This window comes from Balaenoptera ricei, chromosome 11, assembly GCF_028023285.1.
Source record: "Balaenoptera ricei isolate mBalRic1 chromosome 11, mBalRic1.hap2, whole genome shotgun sequence".
In the NCBI taxonomy this organism is placed as follows: domain Eukaryota; kingdom Metazoa; phylum Chordata; class Mammalia; order Artiodactyla; family Balaenopteridae; genus Balaenoptera; species Balaenoptera ricei.
Window position 1 is genome coordinate 54976804 of NC_082649.1, and position 22844 is coordinate 54999647.

The window sequence follows — 22844 nt, forward strand, 5'->3', positions numbered from 1 at the left end:
GTCTTTGGTACTGTGATTGCATCCTTAAGTTTTTAGCTTATTTTAGTTTTTTTAGTATGCTGTGTTCTTTGCTTTGTGGCAATATTTCTTTCTTTCTTTTTTTTTTTTTTGGCTGTGCTGCGAGGCTTGCAGGATTTTAGTTTCCCGACCAGGGATTGAACACGAGGCCACAGCAGTGAAAGTGCGAGTCCTAACCACTGGACTGCCAGGGAACTCCCTGTGGCAACATTTCTTCAGTGAATTTTCATTATCTGTTGGAAAGTTAAACTGCTCTTTTTCATCCTTTTCCTTATGGTTTCTTAGTGTTGAGGCAGATAGGATGCCTTTTCAGTCACTTGTGTTTGAATGAGCTTGATTTTAGTCGGGGAATAGCAAGAGGTTCCTGGGTGGGGGAACCACAGGGTATCTTTCCAAGCCTACTTGTGTAGGGCCCTTCCTCCTCTCCTCCTCTCTGCTTCTCAAAGCCTGGTGTAGGAAGGATTCCACTTCTGTGCCTGTATTTCCCTGAGTTCCTCACAGCCTTTGCTTTTCCAGGTGATGCATCTACTTTCAGAGTTTGTATTTTGTTGACATTTTCTGAGTGCTCATCCGCTTTCCGCCTTCTCCCCACTTTCAGTCCTCTGTTCTGCTTCCCCCAGCATCCCTGCCCTTGTAATTATCTGCCTCTGTGCTCAGCAGGTCCTTGGGACAAGGCTCCTCAGTATTCCATTTTTCCTGTGACCCCTGGGTGGCTCCAGGCAGACCATTTGGCTTTACCTTTATCTTTGAGCTGGCAGCTGTCACCTCATTGCATTTCATTGTTTTTAGATTTGCTTAATTAAGCACTTTGCCCTCAGGGTGGGGCCCTTAGCCTTCCCCTGTTTCTCCTGCTGTATTCAGCATTTCTTATGCTCCTAATAATTTTTCAATTTGGGGGAACGTTTGACCACATTTACAAATCAAATTTGATGTACAGATCACTTTAAAAAGTGATTTAAATTTGTGCATTTTCCCATCTCTTGGTTTACACTAAAGGTATAGCTTTTGTTCTCTTTGTTTTGGTTATCCTTGTTTCTATTTCATGTTAATCTTGCACATATATTTTAAAATTTATTCCTGGATATTTTGTCTTCCTGTTGCTAGTAACAATGGATTTTTTCTTTAGTTATCTTTTCAAATTGGTGGTTGTTTATCTGTATTTGCTCTGTTGATTTTGAATCTAAGCTATCTCTTATTTAGAATAGTTAATTCTCTTAGCTTTTGCTGGTATACAAATATATACCAGCAAAAGCTGGTAAATAATAATTGTTCCTTTTCTTTTCTAAATTTTATACCTCTAATTTTATCCTTTTGTCTGGTTATTTTGACATGTTCTGTGTTCTATGTTCATGACAATACTGGTGATCTTTGTTTTATTTTGACTCTAGGAATGTTTCTTTTATTTTTCTGCTAAGCATGAGATTAGCTTTGGAGGTTAAGATTTTAACATGTTAAGGAACTGGGTATCTATTTTTATTTTACTAAAATTTAAAAAAAATGTCGAGTGAATATTTTATCAAATGAGTTTTCAACATCTTTAGAGATAATTCGATTTTTTAAACTTAAATTTATTATTTGGAGAATTATATAAGTAGGTTTTGTAATATTAAACCATTCTTGTAATCTTGTAATTTTGGTGTTTTAGACTTTTTTTATCTCTTCATGTGGTCGCTTTATATAGATGGTCTTTATATACCTGAGAATATTATGTATTCTCTAACTGTGGAAGCCAGGGTTCTCTCTGTCTGGTAAATCAAACTCATTAATTGTGTTGTTCAGATCTTCTGTAATCTTAACACATTTTTTGTTTACTCCATTTATTTCTGAGACAGGAATGTTAAAATCTTCCACTCTAATGCTGGGTAGATTTAGCAATTTTTCATTATAATTGTTTATATAGATAAAGGCTTTTAAATACAATATTTAAGAGGTTTTACATCTTTCTGGCAAATTGGAAAGTGTTTTATACTGAATTTATCCCTAATAATGCTTTTGACTTTATTGTCTATTTTATCTGGTGTTACTGTACCTAACACCACCTAAGTAATTTGAACCCTAACTTTATGTGAGGCATGTGTTCATCTTATGTATCACAAGGGCAGCCTTTAAAGAAAAAATTCCTATTGGTGCTGACACAGCATGCTTCCTTGTTGATTTTCTATGTTGCATAATTTTTTGCTGACTCACCCTTTTCATCACGGGTATAGCCCTTTGAGGTTCCTGCCTTCATGTGGAGGGTGAAAGGGATGTTTCTTAGTTTTCTGTCTTATGTAGTTTCAAGACCCCTGTCTTAAGTCTCTCTGAGAGCTTTTAATGCATTTTAATAGCTCGTCCTTTGGGTACAGAAATACCCAACAGTCAGAGCCAGCTTTCCTCAATGTCAGCTTATAGTTTTGATTTCTTTTATTTTCTTTGTAATTCATTCATGTCTTTAAAGGAATATCTGCTCTGTATTATTCTTCATTTTTTGATATTTTGGTATTTTGTGATGGGAGAATTTCTAGGCTGTTCTGTTGACCACATTTCTAGTAATGCCAGTCCTCAAAGATTTTTTAAAAAAACCAGTGCTTGGATACCTGGTTGAAAAAAAGAAAGAAAAAAAAAAAAAGATATATATATATATTTTTTTACATTTTCTTAACTAGCATGCGGCAGAATTGATTAAAACAGTGGCATCTCGCTATGATGAATACGTCAACGTGAAGGAATTTTCTGACAAAATCAACCGTGCCCTTACTGCAGCAAAGAAGGATAATGACTTCATTTATCATGATCGAGTTCCAGACCTTAAAGATCTAGACCCTATTGGCAAAGCCACACTTGTGAAATCTACGCCAGTCAGTGTACCCATCAGCCAGAAATTCACCGGTATGTCAACTGTTCAGAGGCACTTTAATCTTATTTATTTTTTCTGCAGTTTAATCTACTTTTTGTAGCTAAAATCACATAATTGCGATTGTATGCTTTGAATATAATTTGCATTCATGTTGTTCAAAGTGAATATGAGAATAAAAATTACAGTGAAATTTTAAGATGGAAAGTAAATGGTAGTAAAGCATGAAGTATATATACAACAGAGTCAGAAAACTTGAAACTGTGTGTCTGAGTAATGATAACGACTTCAGTGAGCGTTTGTCTTTTTGTTAACATTTGTTATTTAAGATTCTGCTAATAAAATAAACATACATAAACATGACTTTAAACATAAAAGCTTCTGGAGTCATGGTTGTATCAAATGTTATAATATCCTTGAATATTGTAGGTATATGCAATATTATGGTAGCCTCTAGCTGAGATGCCAAGGATAATATTCTAAGTTATTGGGTGGTTATTTTACAGTTAGCCATCTGTATCTGTGGTTCCACAGCCATGAATGCAAGCAACTGCTGATTGAAAAATATTCACATAAAAAAATTTCCAGAAAGTTCCAAAAAGCAAAATTTGAATTTGCCATCCTCTGGCAACTATTTACATAACATTTACATTGTATTAAGTATCATAAGTAAGCTAGAAATGATTTAAAGTGTTTGGGAGGATATGTGTAGGTTATATGCAAATACTGTGCCATTTTTGTATAAGGGACTTGGGCATCCACGGATTTGATATCCACCGGGGGTCCTGGAACCAATCCCCTGCAGATACCAAGGGACAACTGTACTTATTCCTATTTAACAAACACAAAGTGTCTACCATGTACCAGAAACTCTTTTCAGCACTTTACAAATATTAGCTCATTTATTTCTCAGAACAACTCCATGAGACAGGTACTATTATTATCCCCATTTGACTGATGAGGATACTGATGCAGAGTGGTTAAGTCATTTGCCCAAGGTTGCAGAGCCAGGAAGTGGTAGAGCTGGAAACCATAGCACTGTGGCCCACTCAATCAGTTTCATCAACAAATAAGCATTGTTTTCTCCTGTGTAGATCTTCACCAAAGATCCTTTAAACTTAATGACTAACACATCTTTAAAAGCTAAGAAAGTTAAGTTCAAAGAAAAAGCTTTCGTTATCATTGTCCACGAATATGGTGATCAAAAAATTCTCTTCATCATTGTATTTTCAATAGTGATTTAGTTTTGTTCTTTAAATATTTGTAGACTTTTAATGTGAATATTGGAAAGGAAATATGAGTAGTCACTTTACAGTTTGAGTTTTTGTCTTAAAGTTTTGTGGAAATTTTGATTTCTAATTTTAGATCTGTTTGAGAAGATGGTTCCTGTGTCAGTGCAGCAGTCTTTGGCTGCCTGTGGTCAGAGGAAAGCTGATTTAGTTAACAGATCAATTGCTCAAATGAGAGAAGCCACCACTTTGGCAAATGGGTAAGTAGAGCTTAACTTTCATAAATTTATCTCTAAAGTTCTGATGTTTTCTGATTGATTATTTATGAACGTTGTAGTTTTCTGAGCTCAGAGCTGAATGTCAAGGATATTTGAAATAACAAATATAGACACACACACACACATTTCTTGGGGACACTATATTTACTGAACCCTGGCAAATGTATTATAGTTGGAAGAAATTTAATTACTGAAACAAAGTGAAAATATTTGACCACTAATTTGTATTTTAGGAGATATTTATTTGAGGGAAATGTGAAGTAGAAATGAACTTTCAAGGTTAAGATACATGTACATTCAGTATTCTGAAACAGTTTTTGTTTTTGGTGGATTGAAGACTAAGAAAATAATACATTGTTTTAAAAAATATATTAAGTATAATTTTCACACAATAAAATACACCCATTTTAAGTGTATAGTTCAAATCTTTTTGATAAATATGTATACCCATGTAACTACCACCACCATGATCAAGATAGAGAACATATCCATCACCCTAAAAAATTCCCTCATGCCTTTCCATTCAATTCCTCCTCCTCTACCCTCTAGCCACTACTGATCTGCTCCCTGTCACCATAGGTTAGTTTTACCTTTTATACAATTTAATATAAATGTAATCATTATAGCATGTGCAATATGTACATGACAGTATATAGTACATTATATGCAGTAAATAGTACATTATATATGATATATATTGATAGTGCATTATATGCAGTGTATAGTATTGCTACAGTATGTATAATATGCAATACTTGCAGTATGCACAGCCTGTAACAGTATATATTAAAAATGTGTTGGGCTTCTTTCACTTAGCATAATCTATGTTTTATGTATGTTTGATTCTTTTTATTACTGAGCAGTATTCCTTTTTATGGTTAAATAGTTTGTTAATTCTTTCACCTTTTGATGGACGTTTCAGTTGTTATGAACACTGATGTACAGATCTTTGTGTGGACATGTTTTATTTCTCTTGGGTAAGTAACCTAGGATTAGAATTGCTGAGTTGTATGGTTAGTGTGTGTTTAACTTCACATGAAATGTCCAGATGGTTTTCCAAAGTCATTGTTCCTGCACTGTTTGAGAAATGCACTTGCTCTGCATTCTCATCAGAACTTAGGATTGTCAGTCTCTTTAATTTTAGCCATTTTAGTGTTTGTGTAGCAGTATCCCATAGTGGTTTAATTTTCATTCCCCTGATGACTAACGATGTTGAGCAACTCTTCATGTGCTTATTAGCCATTCATATGTCTTTGTGAAGTGTCTGTTGAAATCTTTTTGCTCGTTTTCAGAAACTGAGTTTTTCTTCTTAATCATTTTTAAAGAGTTCTTTACATATTTTAGAGGCAAGCCTTTATCAGAAAAATGTTACTGAGAATGTTTTTTCCTAGTCTTGTTTGCTTTTTCATGTTTTTAGTTTTGATGAACGCATAGGTTTTGACCTCATTTTACTTTTTCCAGTGAGAAAGCAACATAAGTTTACTCTAACATCCCCTCCATTATGTAAATGAAATAATAGAATAATAGCTATTGTGCCACAAAACCGAACAGATGAAGATGCTGTATTAATACATAGATCAACTATGTACTCTTGAAATTTTGCTTAGATGATATGAAATTATAACCCTTTTGTGTATTATTTCTGTTTTGTCACTGACAGTATAACAATCAGGAGTGTGATAAAAGATTGCATTTTTAAAATAGAATTTTTGACTTTTAATTACTTAGACTGAAAGAAGTTAAGTTTACCTGTGAGCCAAAGGTATCTAGTATATTTTAATGCATATTTCTTACCTTTTAGCTTTCAGTTCTGAACTGTGAACCTAACTTAACACTTTAATGAGTTTGTTTTAATTTTATCAATCACTGATTTTCTGTTTTTCCTCTACATTTGCTTTATGTTTCCATTGACAGGGCTTACCCACTTTTTTGGAGTGCTAACTCTGCTGCTATTGATTTGGATATAGGAGATCAGTGTTTTAAAGGAGGATTAGACCTCTAGATGACATAGTATCTCATTTTTTCAGGGTGTTAGCTTCACTTAATCTTCCAGCAGCAATTGAAGATATATCTGGAGATACTGTACCTCAGTCTATACTGACTAAGTCCACATCTGTGATTGAACAGGGAGGCATCCAGACTGTTGATCAGTTGATCAAAGAGCTACCTGAACTTCTACAAAGAAATAGAGAAATCCTAGATGAGGTATGTTTTAAGAGATTTGCTTTTCAGGTAAAAACTTTTCAGCCCCTTGGTGTCCAGCAGGGATTAGGACTCAAGGCTTCTTCCTATTGGGTTTCACAAGGTAGCACTCATCATTTAGGTGACTTTGCTGTGGCCCAGACAGAGTCTGCTCTTCAGCCTCAACAGGAATTCTGATTGAGTGAAAATGGGGTCATATGTGTCTTAAGGGTATATAAATGCACATTACTGAAACTCGTACGACCATTGTGTAAAACTAGTATACTGTGAGAAATTACTATCACACAAACTGTTCAAGCTTTTCATAATTAATTCTTTTTTTTTTCCTATGAAAGATTAGGTCTCTGGTGAACAACGAATCAGACTAAGGAAGTTAGGCTATCAAATGTTTTATAAGCCCACTATACCTATCTTTTAGTAGAAAGGAGATTTTATCAATAAGAATGGAACACTAAAGATTTTTGGCTAAAGACAGCTATTTGCCAATGTTATTCTCCTTTTACTGTGCTTTCACCTAATTGATACATTTGTTTCTTTATTGATACATTTGTTTCTTTAGCTATAAATATATTCAGGCTGGTTATTTTGGCTTTTGTCAGTTTAGGAGTCACATCTTTTTTAGGTGACTTCTGTTCTCAATGCTTTAATTCATGTTTTGATCTTTCAGTTAACTATCAGAGGATGTTGTATTTACATCATATCCAAGTACTTTGGGGCAAAGATGGAGTACTTAAGTACTTATGACAGTGTGAACCTTGGGGATGAGACTATATACCTTCCAGGGTTATTTAAAGGATTAACTAAAATAAAACAGAAATATTAATGTGGAAAAAAGCTCATCTCATAATTAAGGAAAAACTGGCTTTATTAGTGTATATGATATATCTGTTGTCTGCCTATCTTAATATGAAGGATTTTTATTTATTTTATTTGGTGTTCCTAACAGCCTTATGAGTCAGAGTCACTGTTATTCTGTCAGTTGTACTTGGAGAGTCCCATTTTAAGTAAGTTGTAAGTTGTGAAGCTGATACTGTTTTTGAGTGTTTATCTCTGTGGTAGCAAATTTAATTTTGGTCTTGATCTTGAGAAAATTTAAAGTGTCCACTAATTTTTTAAATGATAAATTTATCTTGCTTGGGAGCTATTGGGCCCTTTCCATCTTAGATTCATGGATTCTGTTTCTTCAGTTACTGTTTTTTCCTCCATTCTCTCCTAATGAATTCCTGTTAGATTGATGGTGGTGCTTCTGGGTCAGTTCTTCACATCTCTCTCTCTTTAAAAAAAAAAAAAAAATTAATTAATTAATTAATTAATTTGACTGCGCTGGGTCTTAGCTGTGGCACTCGGGATCTTTGTTGCCCCCTGCAAGATCTTCATTGCAGCATGCAGGATCTGGTTTCCTGACCAGGGATCGAACCGGGCCCCCTGCATTGGGAGCATGGAGACTTAACCACTGGACCACCAGGGAAGTCCCACATCTCTTAAAGTTTCTATTACTTTTTTTTTTTTTTTTTTTTTTTAGAATTTTACTAGCTTATTAAGAATTACTAGGGATGTTTGAAATGTTTTACTTCTTTTTTTAAATTTTTTTTAAGAGTTTTTTTGTTTGTTTTTTACAGGAAGGCAGACAAATGGGCTTTTAATTAATTAATTAATTAATTTTTGCTGTGTTGGGTCTTCGTTTCTGTGCGAGGGCTTTCTCTAATTGCGGCAAGTGGGGGCCACTCTTCATCGCGGTGCGCGGGCCTCTCACTATCGCGGCCTCTCTTGTTGCGGAGCACAGGCTCCAGACGCGCTGGCTCAGTAGTTGTGGCTCACGGGCCCAGTTGCTCCGCGGCATGTGGGATGTGGGATCTTCCCAGACCAGGGCTGGAACCCGTGTCCCCTGCATTGGCAGGCAGATTCTCAACCACTGCGCCACCAGGGAAGCCCTCTATTACTTTTTCTCTTTGTGCTCTTGTTCTTTCTGGGAGATTGTCTCAGGCTAGCCATCCAGCTTATTAATTGGCTGGACATTTCAGATAAACAGAATCATGTCTTTTGAGTGTTTTTGTCATAAAAGGGTGTTGGATTTTGTCAAATATTTTTTCTGTATCTCACGATGATTATATGGGTTTTTTCTGCTTCATTTTACTAATACAGAGTATTACATTAATTGATTCTTTGATGTGAACCACCCTTGTATTCCTAGTATATCCCACTTTGTCATGGTGTAGAATCCTTTTAATGTGCTGCTGGATTTGGTTTGGTAGTATTTTGTTGAGCATTTTACATTTATATTCATAAAGGATAATTGGCCTGTAGTTTTCTTGTGTCTGACTTTCAACTTGTGTGTCCTTATGGTTGTGTCTTTTGTAAATAGCGCATAGTAAGGTTTTTCCTTTTCTTTTAGTTTGACAATCTTCATCTCTGTTTGTAGAGGGTTAAATCCATATATATTAGCTGTGATTATTCATATATTTGGAATCATGTTCTTCTATATTTTGTATTTTCTACTTGTCTCACTCTTTTGATTTCCTTCTTTTTTTGTCCCTCCTCACCCTCACTTTTTCCTGGTTTTATTGAGTTTCCTCCATTTCTTTCTTTTTTTTTTTCTTTTCTTTTTAACAGCATGGAAGTTGTACACTTATTTTTCTTCTTTAAAGTTCATTATGATGTGTCTGGGTGTGGGTTTATTTTCATTTAAATTGCTTGATATTCTGTTGGATCCGGTGAATTTGAGGAGTTGTGTCTTTCATCCATCCCGGACAGTTCTTAGTGTTCACTTCTTTCAATATTACTTTTTCCCTGTTCTCATTATTATCTCTTTCTGGATCTCTGATGTTGAATCTTCTCCCTTTATTTTCTGGGTCTTTTAACCACTTGTATTTTCTGTTGCTCTGTGCTTCATTTTGCGTGATTTCTTCTGGTCTGTCTTCCAGTTCACTGGTTCTCTTCAGTTATATCTCAGCAGTTTTTAACTATCCATTAACTTCCTAACTTTTTCATTTTATTTTTTTCATTTCCAGAAATTTTATTTGGTTCTTTTTCAATTCTTCTCATTCTCTTTCTCCTGTCATACTTTTATCTCTTATTCTAAACATAGTAAATATATTTATTTTATATTCTTTATTTTATCATCTTAGTATCTGTGGTCTTTGTGCTTTGGTTTCATGATTTGTTATTTTTGCTGATTTTTTGCTAATTGTGGTTTGTTTCCTCTTATTTCAGTGTTTATTGTTCTTTGTTTTTGTTTTGTTTTGGTGTGTTCCTGTATTTTAAGACTGTTAATTTGGAGGATTTTTTCTTTCTTTTTTTTTTTTTTTCTTTGTGGTTAATCTTTTACTCTGAAATTCATCTTAGGACTTTGTGTCACACAGGTATTATGATTTCCAGTTCTAAGTTTAGGCTTTTGATTAGGAATCTTAAGGTGATACTTCTTTTCTATTTAGAGCCAAGATTCAGACAAGTAAGTTCCCTTCTCTCGGGCAGTTTTCCTTTTTAAAAATTTGTCCACCGAGTGTCACCCATTTGGAAGTGACCCAGTTTGAGGGAAGATCATGCCCTTGATCTAACCTCCTCCTCTTATTAACTCCACCTGTGTTTCTTGTCTCCTATTCATGTTCTGTTAAATTCACACTCTAAGCCATTAGAGAATGTGTAGTAGGTGAACTATGGACAGTAGGCCAGTTCTACCTTGTGGCCTGTTTTTATATGGTTCACTAGTTAAGGATGATTTTTACCACTTCTAGAGAATTATAAAAAAAAAGAAAGAGAAGAAGAATATGTGACAGAGACTATAGTCCACAGAGCCTAAAATATTTACCCTAATGTTTGACACAAAAGTTTGCAGACCTCTGCTCTAAGCTATCAGGAATTAGCAGATACCATTGACTCTAGCACTTGTGTCCATTGGTGGATTAGCACTTGTGTTTCAGGCCCTCTACTATCCTGTCTTCTCAGCTATGCATTAGAAAGGCATTTTTTTATATGTTAATTTTCAGTTTGTTGTATTGGGAGTGAAGTCTAAATCTTTTATTTTCATGAATTAATCAGTTTTCTCTCTGTTTTGTTTATGGCTTCAGTGGTCTAAAGGCTTTCTATTTGTTTTAATCTTAAAAACATCCTTGTTTAAAGTAGTCTTGGTACATGGATGTGCATAATCTCTTAGTCTTCTTTCTTAATTTTACTGAGTAAGGTAATGGCTAACCTAGTCTTAAATTTTTACAAGATTTTTTGTTAAATGTAACTTGGGTTTCTGCAACAGAAATTATTGTACTAATTTATATTCTAACCAGTACTGTAGGAGCTCACTAATTCTCACCTGTATTGAGTATGATCATTTAAAAAATGTTTTAAATTTTTTACACCAGAAATATTTCATTGTTGCTTTACCTTCTTTTTAAAAGTCACTAAGACTGTTGGATGAAGAAGAAACAACTGACAATGATTTAAGAGCAAAATTCAAGGAACGCTGGCAAAGGACGCCATCCAATGAACTCTATAAGCCTTTAAGAGTAGGTAAGAATGTGCATAAATGACTTTGACTTGAGTAAGTTCTCAGTTTGGATCCACGTTTTTTGCTTGATTGAAGTAGGCTCTGATGTAAATGTGTTTTTTTTGAAACTGCTATTATGAAAATCCAGGTGTTTTTCTTCAGTTCCGTGTAAGACAAAAAATAACAAGGGTAATCCACGTTCATTATGAGAAGTTCAAATTCTTAAGAAAGTAAAAATTAAAATGATCCTGTAATAACTCTCATTTCCTATTCCAAGCTCTATGCATATTTTAAAAACATAAATGAGATTGTATTATATATATGGTTTTGTAATTTCATTTCACTTAGTAGTGGGTAGTAAAAGATGAGTTTTAACAGTTAACCTGAAACCAAATTATTATTTTTAAGACTTTGAATATTAAGATTTTGTACTTGTTAAGATAAATGATGTCTAGACTTGTTTTATTTCTCTGTAAAAGTAATTAATACTATTGAGATTTTTCTAAAAATATATCCGCTTTTCTTTTAAGTCAGATTTAAGGAGTGATCCTTTGAGAGAGGAATACTTTTGAAATAAGTTGTGACAATTTTTGGAGTGAATGTTATCTTTCTATATTCACAAGTTGTAGGAAAAGATTAGACTAATGTCAATTGGCTTTTATTTGGTGGACAGTAACCACAAATGTATTTTAAGGTGTAACTGTGCTTTTGCTTTATAATTGATTTTGTCATTTTTCCAAAACCAAAAATGCAAAGACTAATAGCTCAGTTTCTATTATCTAGTGAATTGGGACTTATAGAAGGGGGAAACAAGTAAAGTTGGAGAAGAGAAAAGTACAACCAGCTCATATACATTACTGTTAAAATCAGTACTGTGCCCTGGTAACATTTTTTTTTTCCCCCTCCACAGAGGGAAGCAACTTCAGAACTGTTTTGGATAAAGCTATGCAAGCAGATGGACAGGTGAAAGAGCGTTACCAGGCTCACCGGGACACCATTGCACTTCTGTGTAAGCCAGAGCTGGAGCTGAATGCTGCCATCCCTTCTGCTAACCCAGCGAAGACCATGCAGGGCAGCGAGGTGAGGACATGTATTTTGATGTGGGTGATCATTTGCTTATGTAAACTATGTTCAAGCCATTATATACAATGAATTACCAATTTTTTTCCTTACTGGCATCTTTCTAAAAATGCTGATGTACATTGAGGTGCTTGTTTTTAGAGTAGCATGATATATACACCGTGTAAAAAGTAATTATATTAATAATACTACTATCCTGTAGTAATAATTTCCATGTATTGAATGCCTCCTATGAACTGGGTACTGTATTCTAGGTACCTCATATGTTCACAGGTTTAATTCAAATTTTATAAAAGGGAGAGGCTTGGAAGTATAGGAACTTCCTTGAAGTGGAAGGACTGGATTGGCCAGATACTCTTCTGACCACAGATTCTTTGTTTCTTACATCATTCTATACCACCTTCCACCATATTCCACTGGGAGTACCTCTGAAGGGAAAGTTGTCAAGGTGTACTTGTTAATCTAATAAATGGATAACATCATCATGACATTTCTACTGGTGACAGGAAGGAGAAAATCAGTAGTGGGGCGTGTGATTCGTGAAGTCCCAAAAGGGGAGAGTGTGGGCTGATCACTGTGAAGTAATGTAGGAGGATAAGAGGAGACCCGAAGCACACAGGAAAATAAGCCAAAGGGCAAGAGATAGTGCTGAAGACTTCTTGAAAAAGGTGAATTTCCTGGGATAGTAGTTCTCAGAAGTTATCATTGTCATTCCTTATTTGTCTTTGCACAGAAGCATTTCATGTGTTTACTCAGCTAAGACTTAATGAATAGCTACTGTTTAAGGCACTATGCTAGATGCACATAATATCCAGCCTTTACCCTCAATTCACGATCCAGTGTGGAAGATGAGACATATACAAGGATTACTGTAATACAGGGTAGAAGTTGAAAAGTGTCTCAACTATACTGTGAGAATTTAGGTGATGAAGTACTTATGTTCCAGCATTTGGAGCTCCTTGCTTAGGAGGCTTAAGAAATTGGCACTTTATGAGAACAGTAGACAGGCAGAAAAGTGGACATGTGTAGGATCTGAGAAGATTGAGTGAGTGGGTGTGTCCAGAGTGGCTCCTGAGGTTCTGTGGAAGCAGCCCCCGAAGTGAGGAGAAGACGGCGCTGGTGGGTGGGCACAGAGCCTGCGTCTCAAGGCAGGGGTGCCTGAGGGAACAATGACTGCCAGTTAGATGCTTTGAGGATGTGGGGGAGAAAAGGAAGGTGGTTAGAAGATTAACTTGTGAAGAACAGAGCCTGCAGACCCATAGAACAGCAACACGTTCTGGCCCCTTTTTATTTTAGAAAAAACATCTCTGTTTAGTATCCTCGTTTTTTCTTTTTAGTGTCACATGCATGACTCAGAACTTATATGGCTTTTGTCCTTTTATTCTCCTGCTTTCTATAGAAAAGCAAAAATGGTCTTTGCTAAGCAAAATCAGAATGAGCATGTACTGATATGTTATTTTATTCAGTAGTAGCTGCTTTGTTAATTCACAGTGGTATTACATAGGGGAAGAAAACTTTTATAGTCAATATGAAGTGATTTTACTGAAACTAGATTTTCTGCAGAGAGGTAATCAACAATTTTCAGTGTTCTTAATATTCATTCATCATGTGCCTTTATCAGAAAAGGCAAACATCATGTGTTTATTAAAGCTATTTCAGATAGTTATCATCGTAGTTGGTGACACATTAGCCAGAGTTTTTATGAGAAAAACTCAACCATTTGAATTGCTGATTATTAAAGTGATACAAAGTACATGTTTTATTAAGAGGTCCAAGCATAACAGCTGGGGCTGTTTTTTTCTCTCATTATGAACAGGCCAACTAACTAGTTATTTGTCTTTGTTCTGTTTGGGCATCTGGTTTTAGGTACTTAGAGGATCTTAGTTTTTATACTACGTAAGAGACAGTCAGTCTATTTCAAGGTAATAGTGTTCCTGACTTTCAGCTTTGTTTACTAGACTATTTTTTAAGACCAATTCTGCATATTCCTTTTTCTCCCCCAGCTTTATTTCACTTGGCTACTTAAACATTTTCTAACTTTTGTTAGACATAACTTATATATAGAGGAAAATGACATTTCTTACTCTCCTAATAGCCAAGCAACCTTCACATAGGGTCATAGTCATGGTTGAGGTTCCATTATCAGTTTAAATATGCCAACAGATAAAACTGTCACAGCCTTTTCAAATTTATATGCTGTTATATCCCCCCAATGCAAAATGTGTCACATAGTTACAGAAATAGTTGTAATTCAGCAAAATAAGGGATACTTAATTCTTGGTCTGTTCCTTGTTGTTACTCTGTTCTTGTCTAAGTGCTTAGATGCCTAAGCCTCTTTAGTCCACAATGCACATGAAGTATAGAGTTAAACCATGAAACCTAACTAACAGTTGATAATAATGGCTACTACTGACTGAACACTTAGCCTGTTAGAAATTACATTGAGCACTTTATATGGATTATTTCATCTTTACAACAGTCCTGACATATAGGTACTATTATTCTTGTTTTGCAGGTGAGAAAATTGAGTTTTCCAGGTAAACTGCCCTTGGTTATACAGTAACTAAGCCCATTATATTCACTAAGGGAGTGTAGTCAGAGTTGAAGTATTTTTTTCGATGTCATCATATTTCACTTTGCTAGACAACTAGTTTCATTTGTTTCTGTATTCACGTTTTGATTTAATTTTGTGTTTTGGATGTGTAAAAGGATGTTCATGATTCAAAAGGTTCATGCAGAGAAATCTCACCCCTTTTCTTTCTACCTTGTTCCCATCTGCTCTATGTAAGTAACAATATTCATTAGTTTTTGGTTTGTGCTTAGTGCTTTTATTTTTGTGAAAAATACATATGCACACAGTTACATATCATATATTATGTGTGTGTATAGCTTTGTATTCTGATTTCCCTTCTCACTGAAAATGCGACATACCTTTTTTCATTTAACAATATGTCCTGGAAGTCATTTGGAAGCAAGACTTTGCTCCACTTTGTCTAACATCAAATTCCACTAGATATCCCTTTAATAGACTTTGCGATGTCCATCCAGGTATGATTCTCCTCTTCCTTCCTTTTAGAGTGTCTGTGGTTTGATGCTTCTTGGACCTCTAAGACCATTTCTTTGCACTGCTCTGCATGTTAAGAGACTGAATTTAAGATAGGACACTTAGGAGATATGGTGGTAACAGAGGCCAAAATGTAGAAGAAACTTGAGACTTTTCCTCAGGTCTTTGGTTTTCACATGGGAAGGTCGCCCTGGACCCTCTTGTCAGGGAGCTAACTAAGGCCATGGACTGAAGAGCCGGACAGAGCTTCTTAGAAACAGGCAGTAGGTGAGCAGATCCTTTGGAGCTGGAAGTGCTGCTGGTAGGAAGACAGACAGGGGTGTAGATGGGGTTCATGGACGGCCCCTTCTTCCTTTGTCTTTCCCCACTTTCTTTCTATGAGCATCCCTGGGGCAAGCAGAATAGGGGGCTTGGGGTTGCTGTTCTCCCTGCTGGTCCTAGCAGAAGTGTGAAGAGATGTGAGTGAAAGGGGGCAGCTCATGGGTGGCCTTAGAGGGCGCTTGAACACTCTAACACTATTACTACAACGGGGTGTTTATGAATCATGTGGGTGTTAGAGACTGCCTGGACCGAGTAAGAGGCAGAACTCATGATGTGAAGAGAGGTACAGAACCCACCCGCTCTTTCTCTCCCAGGATATAAAAGAAACATACGGCTTATAGCTTTCTGTCTGTCTGTCTGTCTCTCTCGAGTGCTCTCTCCGTATATATCCGTATCTCTGTTTCTGTCTCCATGTCTCTCTCTCTCTCAGTCTCGCTAGGTCGACAAAATAGGGTATCTCTTTACTGGACAAAAACATACCTTCTGGGGACTTCCCTAGTAGTCCAGTGGTAAAGAATCCGCCTTCCAACGCAGAGGACATGGGTTCAGTCCCTGGTCAGGGAACTAAGATCCCACATGCCGCGGGGCAACTAAGCCCACGCGCTTCAACTAGAGCGCCCATGTGCCGCAAACTACAGAGCCCACGCACTCTGGAGCCCACATGCCACAACTAGAGAGAGAAAACCCACACGCCACAACTAGAGAGAATCCTGTGTGCTGCAGTGAAGATCCCACATGCTGCAACTAAGACCCGATGCAGCCAAAAAATAAATAAATAAATAAATAAAATAAATATTAAAAATATATATATACCTTCCTCTACCTCGTGACAAGGATGCAGTATAGTGTAGCGAGGTTAAGAGATTGGTTTGGAGTTAGGCAGACTTAGGTCTCAGATTTCACCTCTGCTCCTTTTAGTAGCTGTGCAACCTTAGGCATGTTAACTTAATTTTTCTGGGACGCAATTTCTCCATCTGTGGAATAGAGGTAATAAATATATACCCTATGGGGTATTGTAAGGAATACATTAAATTATATTTGTAAAGTGTTTAGGACAGTGCCTGGCACATAATAGATGTTCAGTAGACCTGTTATCATTATTGCTGCTGCTATTGTAATCTGAATCCACTAAAGGTACAGCAATGTCTGTATCTAAATAAACCTGATGTACAATTTATACTTGGCTCTCTGAGAGATCGTCTCTCCCTGACCCTGGTGAACCTTTGTATATAGTTCCTTTCTTGAAATTGGCTTCTGTTTTTTGGGCAATTAAACTAAGTTTTTTAAATTGTTCAGGTTGTAAATGTCTTAAAATCCTTACTGACAAATCTTGATGAAGTAAAGAAGGAAAGAGAGGGGCTGGAGAATGACCTGAAATCAGTGAATTTTGACATGACCAGCAAATTTTTGACTGCTCTGGCTCAAGATGGTGTGATAAATGAAGAAGCTATTTCTGTTACTGAACTGGATCGAATCTATGGGGGTCTTACAGCTAAAGTCCAAGAATCGCTAAAGAAACAAGAAGGACTTCTTAAAAATATTCAGGTAAAGTTTATATACTTTAATAAGATTTTTATTAAAAAAATTACAGGAAGGATAAACCTGGACTAAATCTGTATCCATTTAGGATTGTGTGTTTTGTAAATGTTACATATTAATAGAAATCTGTAAATGTTATTGGTTATATTTTCATACCCACTGAATTTGTGGTATTTTTTACTTAAGGAAAGCTGTAAAGTACTGTGTTACTCCAAAAGGAATATATTAGGTAAATATCTAGTAATAACTGCATGAAATCATATATAATTTTCATAGTTGGGAAAGTATCAGTACAAATGTTATGAGCTATATTAACTTGATAAATAAGTGTAACTGCATAAATCTTTCTTTTAACAAGGTCTCACACCAGGAATTTTCAAAAATGAAACAGTCTAACAATGAAGCTAATTTAAGAGAAGAAGTTTTGAAGAATTTAGCTGTTGCGTATGACAACTTTGTTGAACTTGTAGCTAATTTGAAGGAGGGCACAAAGGTATGAAGCACAAAAGAAACAAGAGCTAACTAAGCAGTGTGGGTGTGAGGATATAGTTTGGGAAGTTAATTGGTATTTCCAGTTGGACCAAATCATTCTGTCTTGAATTTCTTAGCTTTAATGACTTTGGCCCCTGAGAGCTTTGGTATAAATGGGAGAAAGCTTAATGAAGGTGGGAGTATTTCATGGGAACTTTGCGGAATGAATTTTATATTTCACCAGGCAGAAAGAGGGTGTGTAGGCATTCATTTCAGGTAGCAGGAATTAGCACAGAGAGGTCAAAATGTCAGTGACACTTTGTTGGGGGATAGAAAGTTGGCCAATCTGAGTGAATTATGAGGGAACCAGGAGTAGTAGTCAAAGCCGATATATGGTGGGGAAGGGGGTGTGTATGGCTTTTATATTCTGTGCTGGTGGTTTGGATTATGATAGATTTGTGATCTGCTTATGACTCAGAGTGCTTACTAAATATGTTTAAGTATTTTCTTGCCTTTCCTTTAAATATTTTAGGGAAATGCTTATATTTGTTTTTACCAATTACTTTGCTTTTGAGGGAACAAGTGATTTTTAAGTTTTTCAAATACATAATTCCTTTTGGTACTTTAACTCCATAATGATCACTTAATAAAGTTATCTTGATGTAAATACGGTAGATATAATGTCAAACCCTCTGAAGAGAGCATGGAAATACTGCCAAAGCCTTCTAAAGAGAGAGGATAGTAAAATGCCATTTTAATTCAGTTTAAAATGCTTTGTTGAAATAGATAAGCTGAGAAAACTCACCAGAGTGCCTTTGGAAATTCTTCTGAGGGTTTCTGAAATGATGCCTGCATTTCTGAAGTGAATGTGCAAATCTAATACTTCCACTTAAATAGGTTTAGAATCTTTATTAAGAAGTTGACTTTTCTCTAGGAATTGGGAACTTGTTCATGATCATGAAACTTTTAACTTGTTGCCACTTAATTTTTGGTGACAGTGCTTTCTTTTTTTTTTTTTTTTTTTCACACACACTATTTTATTTTTACAAGGTGACAGTGCTTTCTAACGATGATTTTATTATTTTTATTTTCTTAGGGAATCTTAGGTCATATTTAATATTAAGTTACTGGACTTAAGTGGTATGACTGTCTCTCATGCAGAGGATTTTAGCTCTGTAGCTTTAACTGTTATTGACAAAGGAGCTTTAGATTGTGTTCCTCTTAGATTAAAAATTGTTCTGGTTTATCACTTGTGTTTGTTCTTTGCTCATAGTTTTACAATGAGCTGACTGAAATACTCATCAGGTTCCAGAACAAGTGCAGTGATATAGTGTTTGCACGGAAGACAGAGAGGGATGAACTCTTAAAGTAAGTTTATTTTGTGTATTAAATTGTACTTTTGAAGTATTTTTCTTTAAAAAAATAATATTCTTGCTACCTCTTTTTAAAAAATCATATGTGGAGACTTTTGTGGTGAGTTGGCAGTGTGAGTTGGCAGTTTCCTTCCTTTCCTCCATGGTGTTTCTTTGTTTGTTTGTTTGCTTTTTAATAAATTTATTTATTTATTTTTTATTTTTGGCTGTGTTGGGTCTTTGTTGCTGCACACGGGCTTTCTCTAGTTGTGGCAAGCGGTGGCTTCTCTTGTTGTGGAGCATGGGTTCTTGGCATGTGGGCTTCAGTAGTTGTGGCATGCGGGCTCAGTAGTGTGGCTTGCAGGCTCTAGAGCGCAGGCTCAGTAGTTGTGGCGCACAGGCTTAGTTGCTCCGTGGCGTGTGGGATCTTCCCGGACCAGGGATCAAACCCATGTCCCCTGCATTGGCAGGTGGATTCTTAACCACTGCACCACCAGGGAAGTCCCCTCCATGGTGTTTTACAAAGCGACAAGCAAACAACTGCATGATCTGAAAACAAAAGAGTGAAAAGGAGTGGAAACTAGATGTAGGAAGAACAGTGATGTCACAGAAGTGATAGCAGAACAGCTCAGGGTAACAGATCTTAGGAAATGCCAATAAACATAAGCAGTTTACTTTGAAGTGGCAAATAGATTCCTTACATGAAACTAGAGGCACAGAACATGAGGGAGAGAGGGTTTATAGCTCAGAAAATGTCAGCAAAGTCACTTTCTGCAGGGGCCTACTGGGAAAGCTGGGCGAGTAACATAGGACTCATTCCATGTGGAGTAATGAATAGAGAGTTGATGCAACATCGATACAAAGATACTATATACATTGAGGTGAGAAAGAGAACAAAATTTTACTAAACTTAATAGATGAAGAACATTCACCAGAATAATGCCACAGAACAGATGAAAAATTTACCATGAATTTAAAAAAATAAAAAAGAAAAGGCTAGGAAGCAGTCATTAAGGATCACGACAAACAAGTACCAGAACTCAAGGAAAATGGTAAGAAAACAGGAGGCGCTAAAACGTGAGGTGTCGGGATTCAGGAAACAAGTGGAAGAGAAGAACAAAGCCATCACAGGTATAAGATGAAATGGGAAGGAGCAAAACGGAGAATAGACGATGAAGAGAACACAGGAGCACAAAGTAGAAAAGAAGAAATCAAAGAAAATGAAACCAAAGTAAGGAAAGGATGGAAAAGGATTAGAGAAAGTGGGCAGAGAGGATCCAATATATGTAAAATTGAATTCCCTTCAAAGAAGAAAAACCAAAACAGTGACCAGAACAAATATTTAGTGATATGACTCAAGAACATTTTCCTAAAATAAGTCTTGTTGAAAGGATATATCATATGATCAGGAGAAATGAACAAGAACTGTCAACACCCCAGCATATAAATTATTAGTCTTAAAAGATAATGGCAGAATCCTATTAAGGCAGTCAGGCAAAAAGATCAGGTCAGTTTATAAAAAGGTGAAAAAAATTCAGGCTGGCAGCACTGCATGCTAGAAGAGAGTGGAGTGATTGCTTGTGTTCCACTCAAAGGAAGCAAATGTGAGGCAAAGATTTTATATCCAGTCAGCCTGTCCTTCAGGTGTATACAGAGCCACGTGCTCATTAGTAATGAATGTAAAGGACCCAGAGACTGTTATACTCATGAGCCATTCTTGAGCCCTTCAGATGGCCTGACCGTTATTCTTGTCTCTGTCCATGTTTAAACAGTTTCCCATTGAAGAAGTGGGCGAAGTTAAGAGCTACTTTCTTCCACCCCCCCAAGAAAGAGCAGGGCCAGTTGTTTTCAGTTTTTCTACTAAACCTTTAAAAAGCAAATAATTAGAATGCTTTTTAAATGGTTCTAGAGGTTAAAAAAAACCCTCCTAATTAGTTTTACTGATAAGTAAATCTGACAAAGATTAAAACAAAAATCTTAACCAGTTTCATTTATGAATATGGATGCAAAATTTCTAAATAAAATACTTGCCATTGATATTCTCCAGTATATTAATAAAGAACCATGACCAAGGGGGAGTGGGTGGTTATTCCAGTAATGCAGTGATTGGTTCAGTAGTTTTACATCTAAGGAGAAAAAGATTCTCTTCATAGATGAGGAAGAAGCATGAGAAAATAACTATTCTGGTACTCAAAATAGGAATTAATTGACTTCCTTAACATGAAAATATATGTGTATGTGTGTATATATACAATAGATCTATTTATCTGTTTATATCTGCACAAAACTCAGCTTCATGGTTAATGGAGAAATGCTATAAACATTCTCCCTAAAGACAAATGCCCATTATCAATGCTGTTATTTAATATTATATTGGCAATACCAGACTACACCATTAGAAAAGAAGAGGAAATTAGAGATAGAAAAATTGGAAAGGAGGAGGTAAAACTATCACTACTTACAGACTTTATGATTATACATCTTGAAAACCCAAAAGAATCAACCCTCAAACTCTGCAAATAATAAAGGAATTGTTACTGAAGATAGGTGATTATAAAAATAATTTGTAGAAATCAATAGCCTTGGGACTTCCCTCGTGGTCCAGTGACTAAGACCCCACACTCCCAATGCAGGGGGCCTGGGTTCGATCCCTGGTCAGGGAACTGAATCCCACATGCAGCAACTAAAGAAAGGTCCCACAGTGCAGCCAAATAAATAAATAAATAAATATTTTTAAAAAATCAATAGCCTTCATACAAATAAACACATAGAAGATATAATGGAGGAAAAGACTTCACTTAAAATAGCAATAAGAAAGATAAAATACATAGGAATAAATTTGTCATTTATTAGACCTGTATGAAGAAAACTTTGAAACACTATTCAAGGACACAAAAGAGGACTTGAGCAAGCTGAAAGACGTATCATGTCCTTAGATAGGATGAGACAGCTTCATGAAGATGTCAGTTCTAAATAAACTTACGTAGTCAACATAATTTTTAAAAATATTTATTTTTTTCTTTTTTATTTTTTTGGCTGCATCGGGTCTTAGTTGCGGCACGCGGGATCTTTCATTGCGGCACGTGGTCTCTTCGTTGCAGTGCTTGGGCGTCTCTCTAGTTGTGGCATGTGGGCTCTAGGGCGCATGGGCTCTGTAGTTGTGGCGCAGGGGCTCCAGGGCGCATGGGCTCTGTAGTTTGCGGCATGCAGGCTCTCTTGTTGAGGCACGCAAGCTCAGTAGTTGTGGCGCGCAGGCTTAGTTGCCCCATGGCACGTGGGATCTTAGTTCCCTGACCAGGGATCAAACCCGCGTCCCCTGCATTGGAAGGCAGATTCTTTACCACTGGACCACCAGGGAAGTCCCTCAACATAATTTTGATTAAAAAAAGAATCAACAGATTTTCATGTAAAACTAGACAAGTTGATCCTAAAGCTCAAGTAGGAAAACCGTTAAACAAGTTTAGCCAGGAAAACTGAATAATAATAACAGTAAGGGGAAACTAATTTGCCAGATATTAAAATATGTAATATTGTCTCTAATTAAAACACAGTGATACTGGCACATTAGACCAAAGACAGAAAATAGGAGTAGATTCAAATACATATGTGAATTTAGTGTAAAAAAAGATCCTAAGTCAGTCAGAAGAAGTTAGAGACAAGTGCCTAGCCATTTAAAAAACAAAAGTTTTATTTTTACCTCAGAATAAGTTCCAAACGGATCATAATTGAAATGTATAAAATGAAATGAAAAGAGAGTATCAGAGAATTTCTTAGTAAAGCTGAAATAGGAAGGGTCTTTTTAATTCTGACTTAAAACCCAAAAGCCATAAAAAAAAAAAAGTTCATCATAACATGATAAGAAGAGTCAAAATGTAATAAACTGGGGAAAAATATTTGAAACTTATTCATGGGCAAAAGGCAAATTTACGTAATTTATAAAGAACTCCTAGATACTAATGAGGAGGGAAAAACTCAGTAGA

At 36.0% G+C, this 22844-nt stretch overlaps 1 protein-coding gene across 2 annotated transcripts in view; it reads left to right on the forward strand.

Moving 5' to 3' along the window:
* PDCD6IP (programmed cell death 6 interacting protein) overlaps nucleotides 1-22844 on the forward strand; it is a 59902-nt gene that overhangs the window by 31595 nt on the left and 5463 nt on the right. For both annotated transcript variants that reach the window (XM_059939113.1, XM_059939114.1), the window contains exons 8-15: nucleotides 2664-2886; nucleotides 4217-4340; nucleotides 6386-6563; nucleotides 10949-11060; nucleotides 11948-12117; nucleotides 16799-17047; nucleotides 17400-17534; nucleotides 18786-18880. In XM_059939113.1, coding sequence (XP_059795096.1) covers nucleotides 2664-2886; nucleotides 4217-4340; nucleotides 6386-6563; nucleotides 10949-11060; nucleotides 11948-12117; nucleotides 16799-17047; nucleotides 17400-17534; nucleotides 18786-18880 — 1286 coding nt within the window. The remainder of the gene's footprint in view (nucleotides 1-2663; nucleotides 2887-4216; nucleotides 4341-6385; nucleotides 6564-10948; nucleotides 11061-11947; nucleotides 12118-16798; nucleotides 17048-17399; nucleotides 17535-18785; nucleotides 18881-22844) is intronic.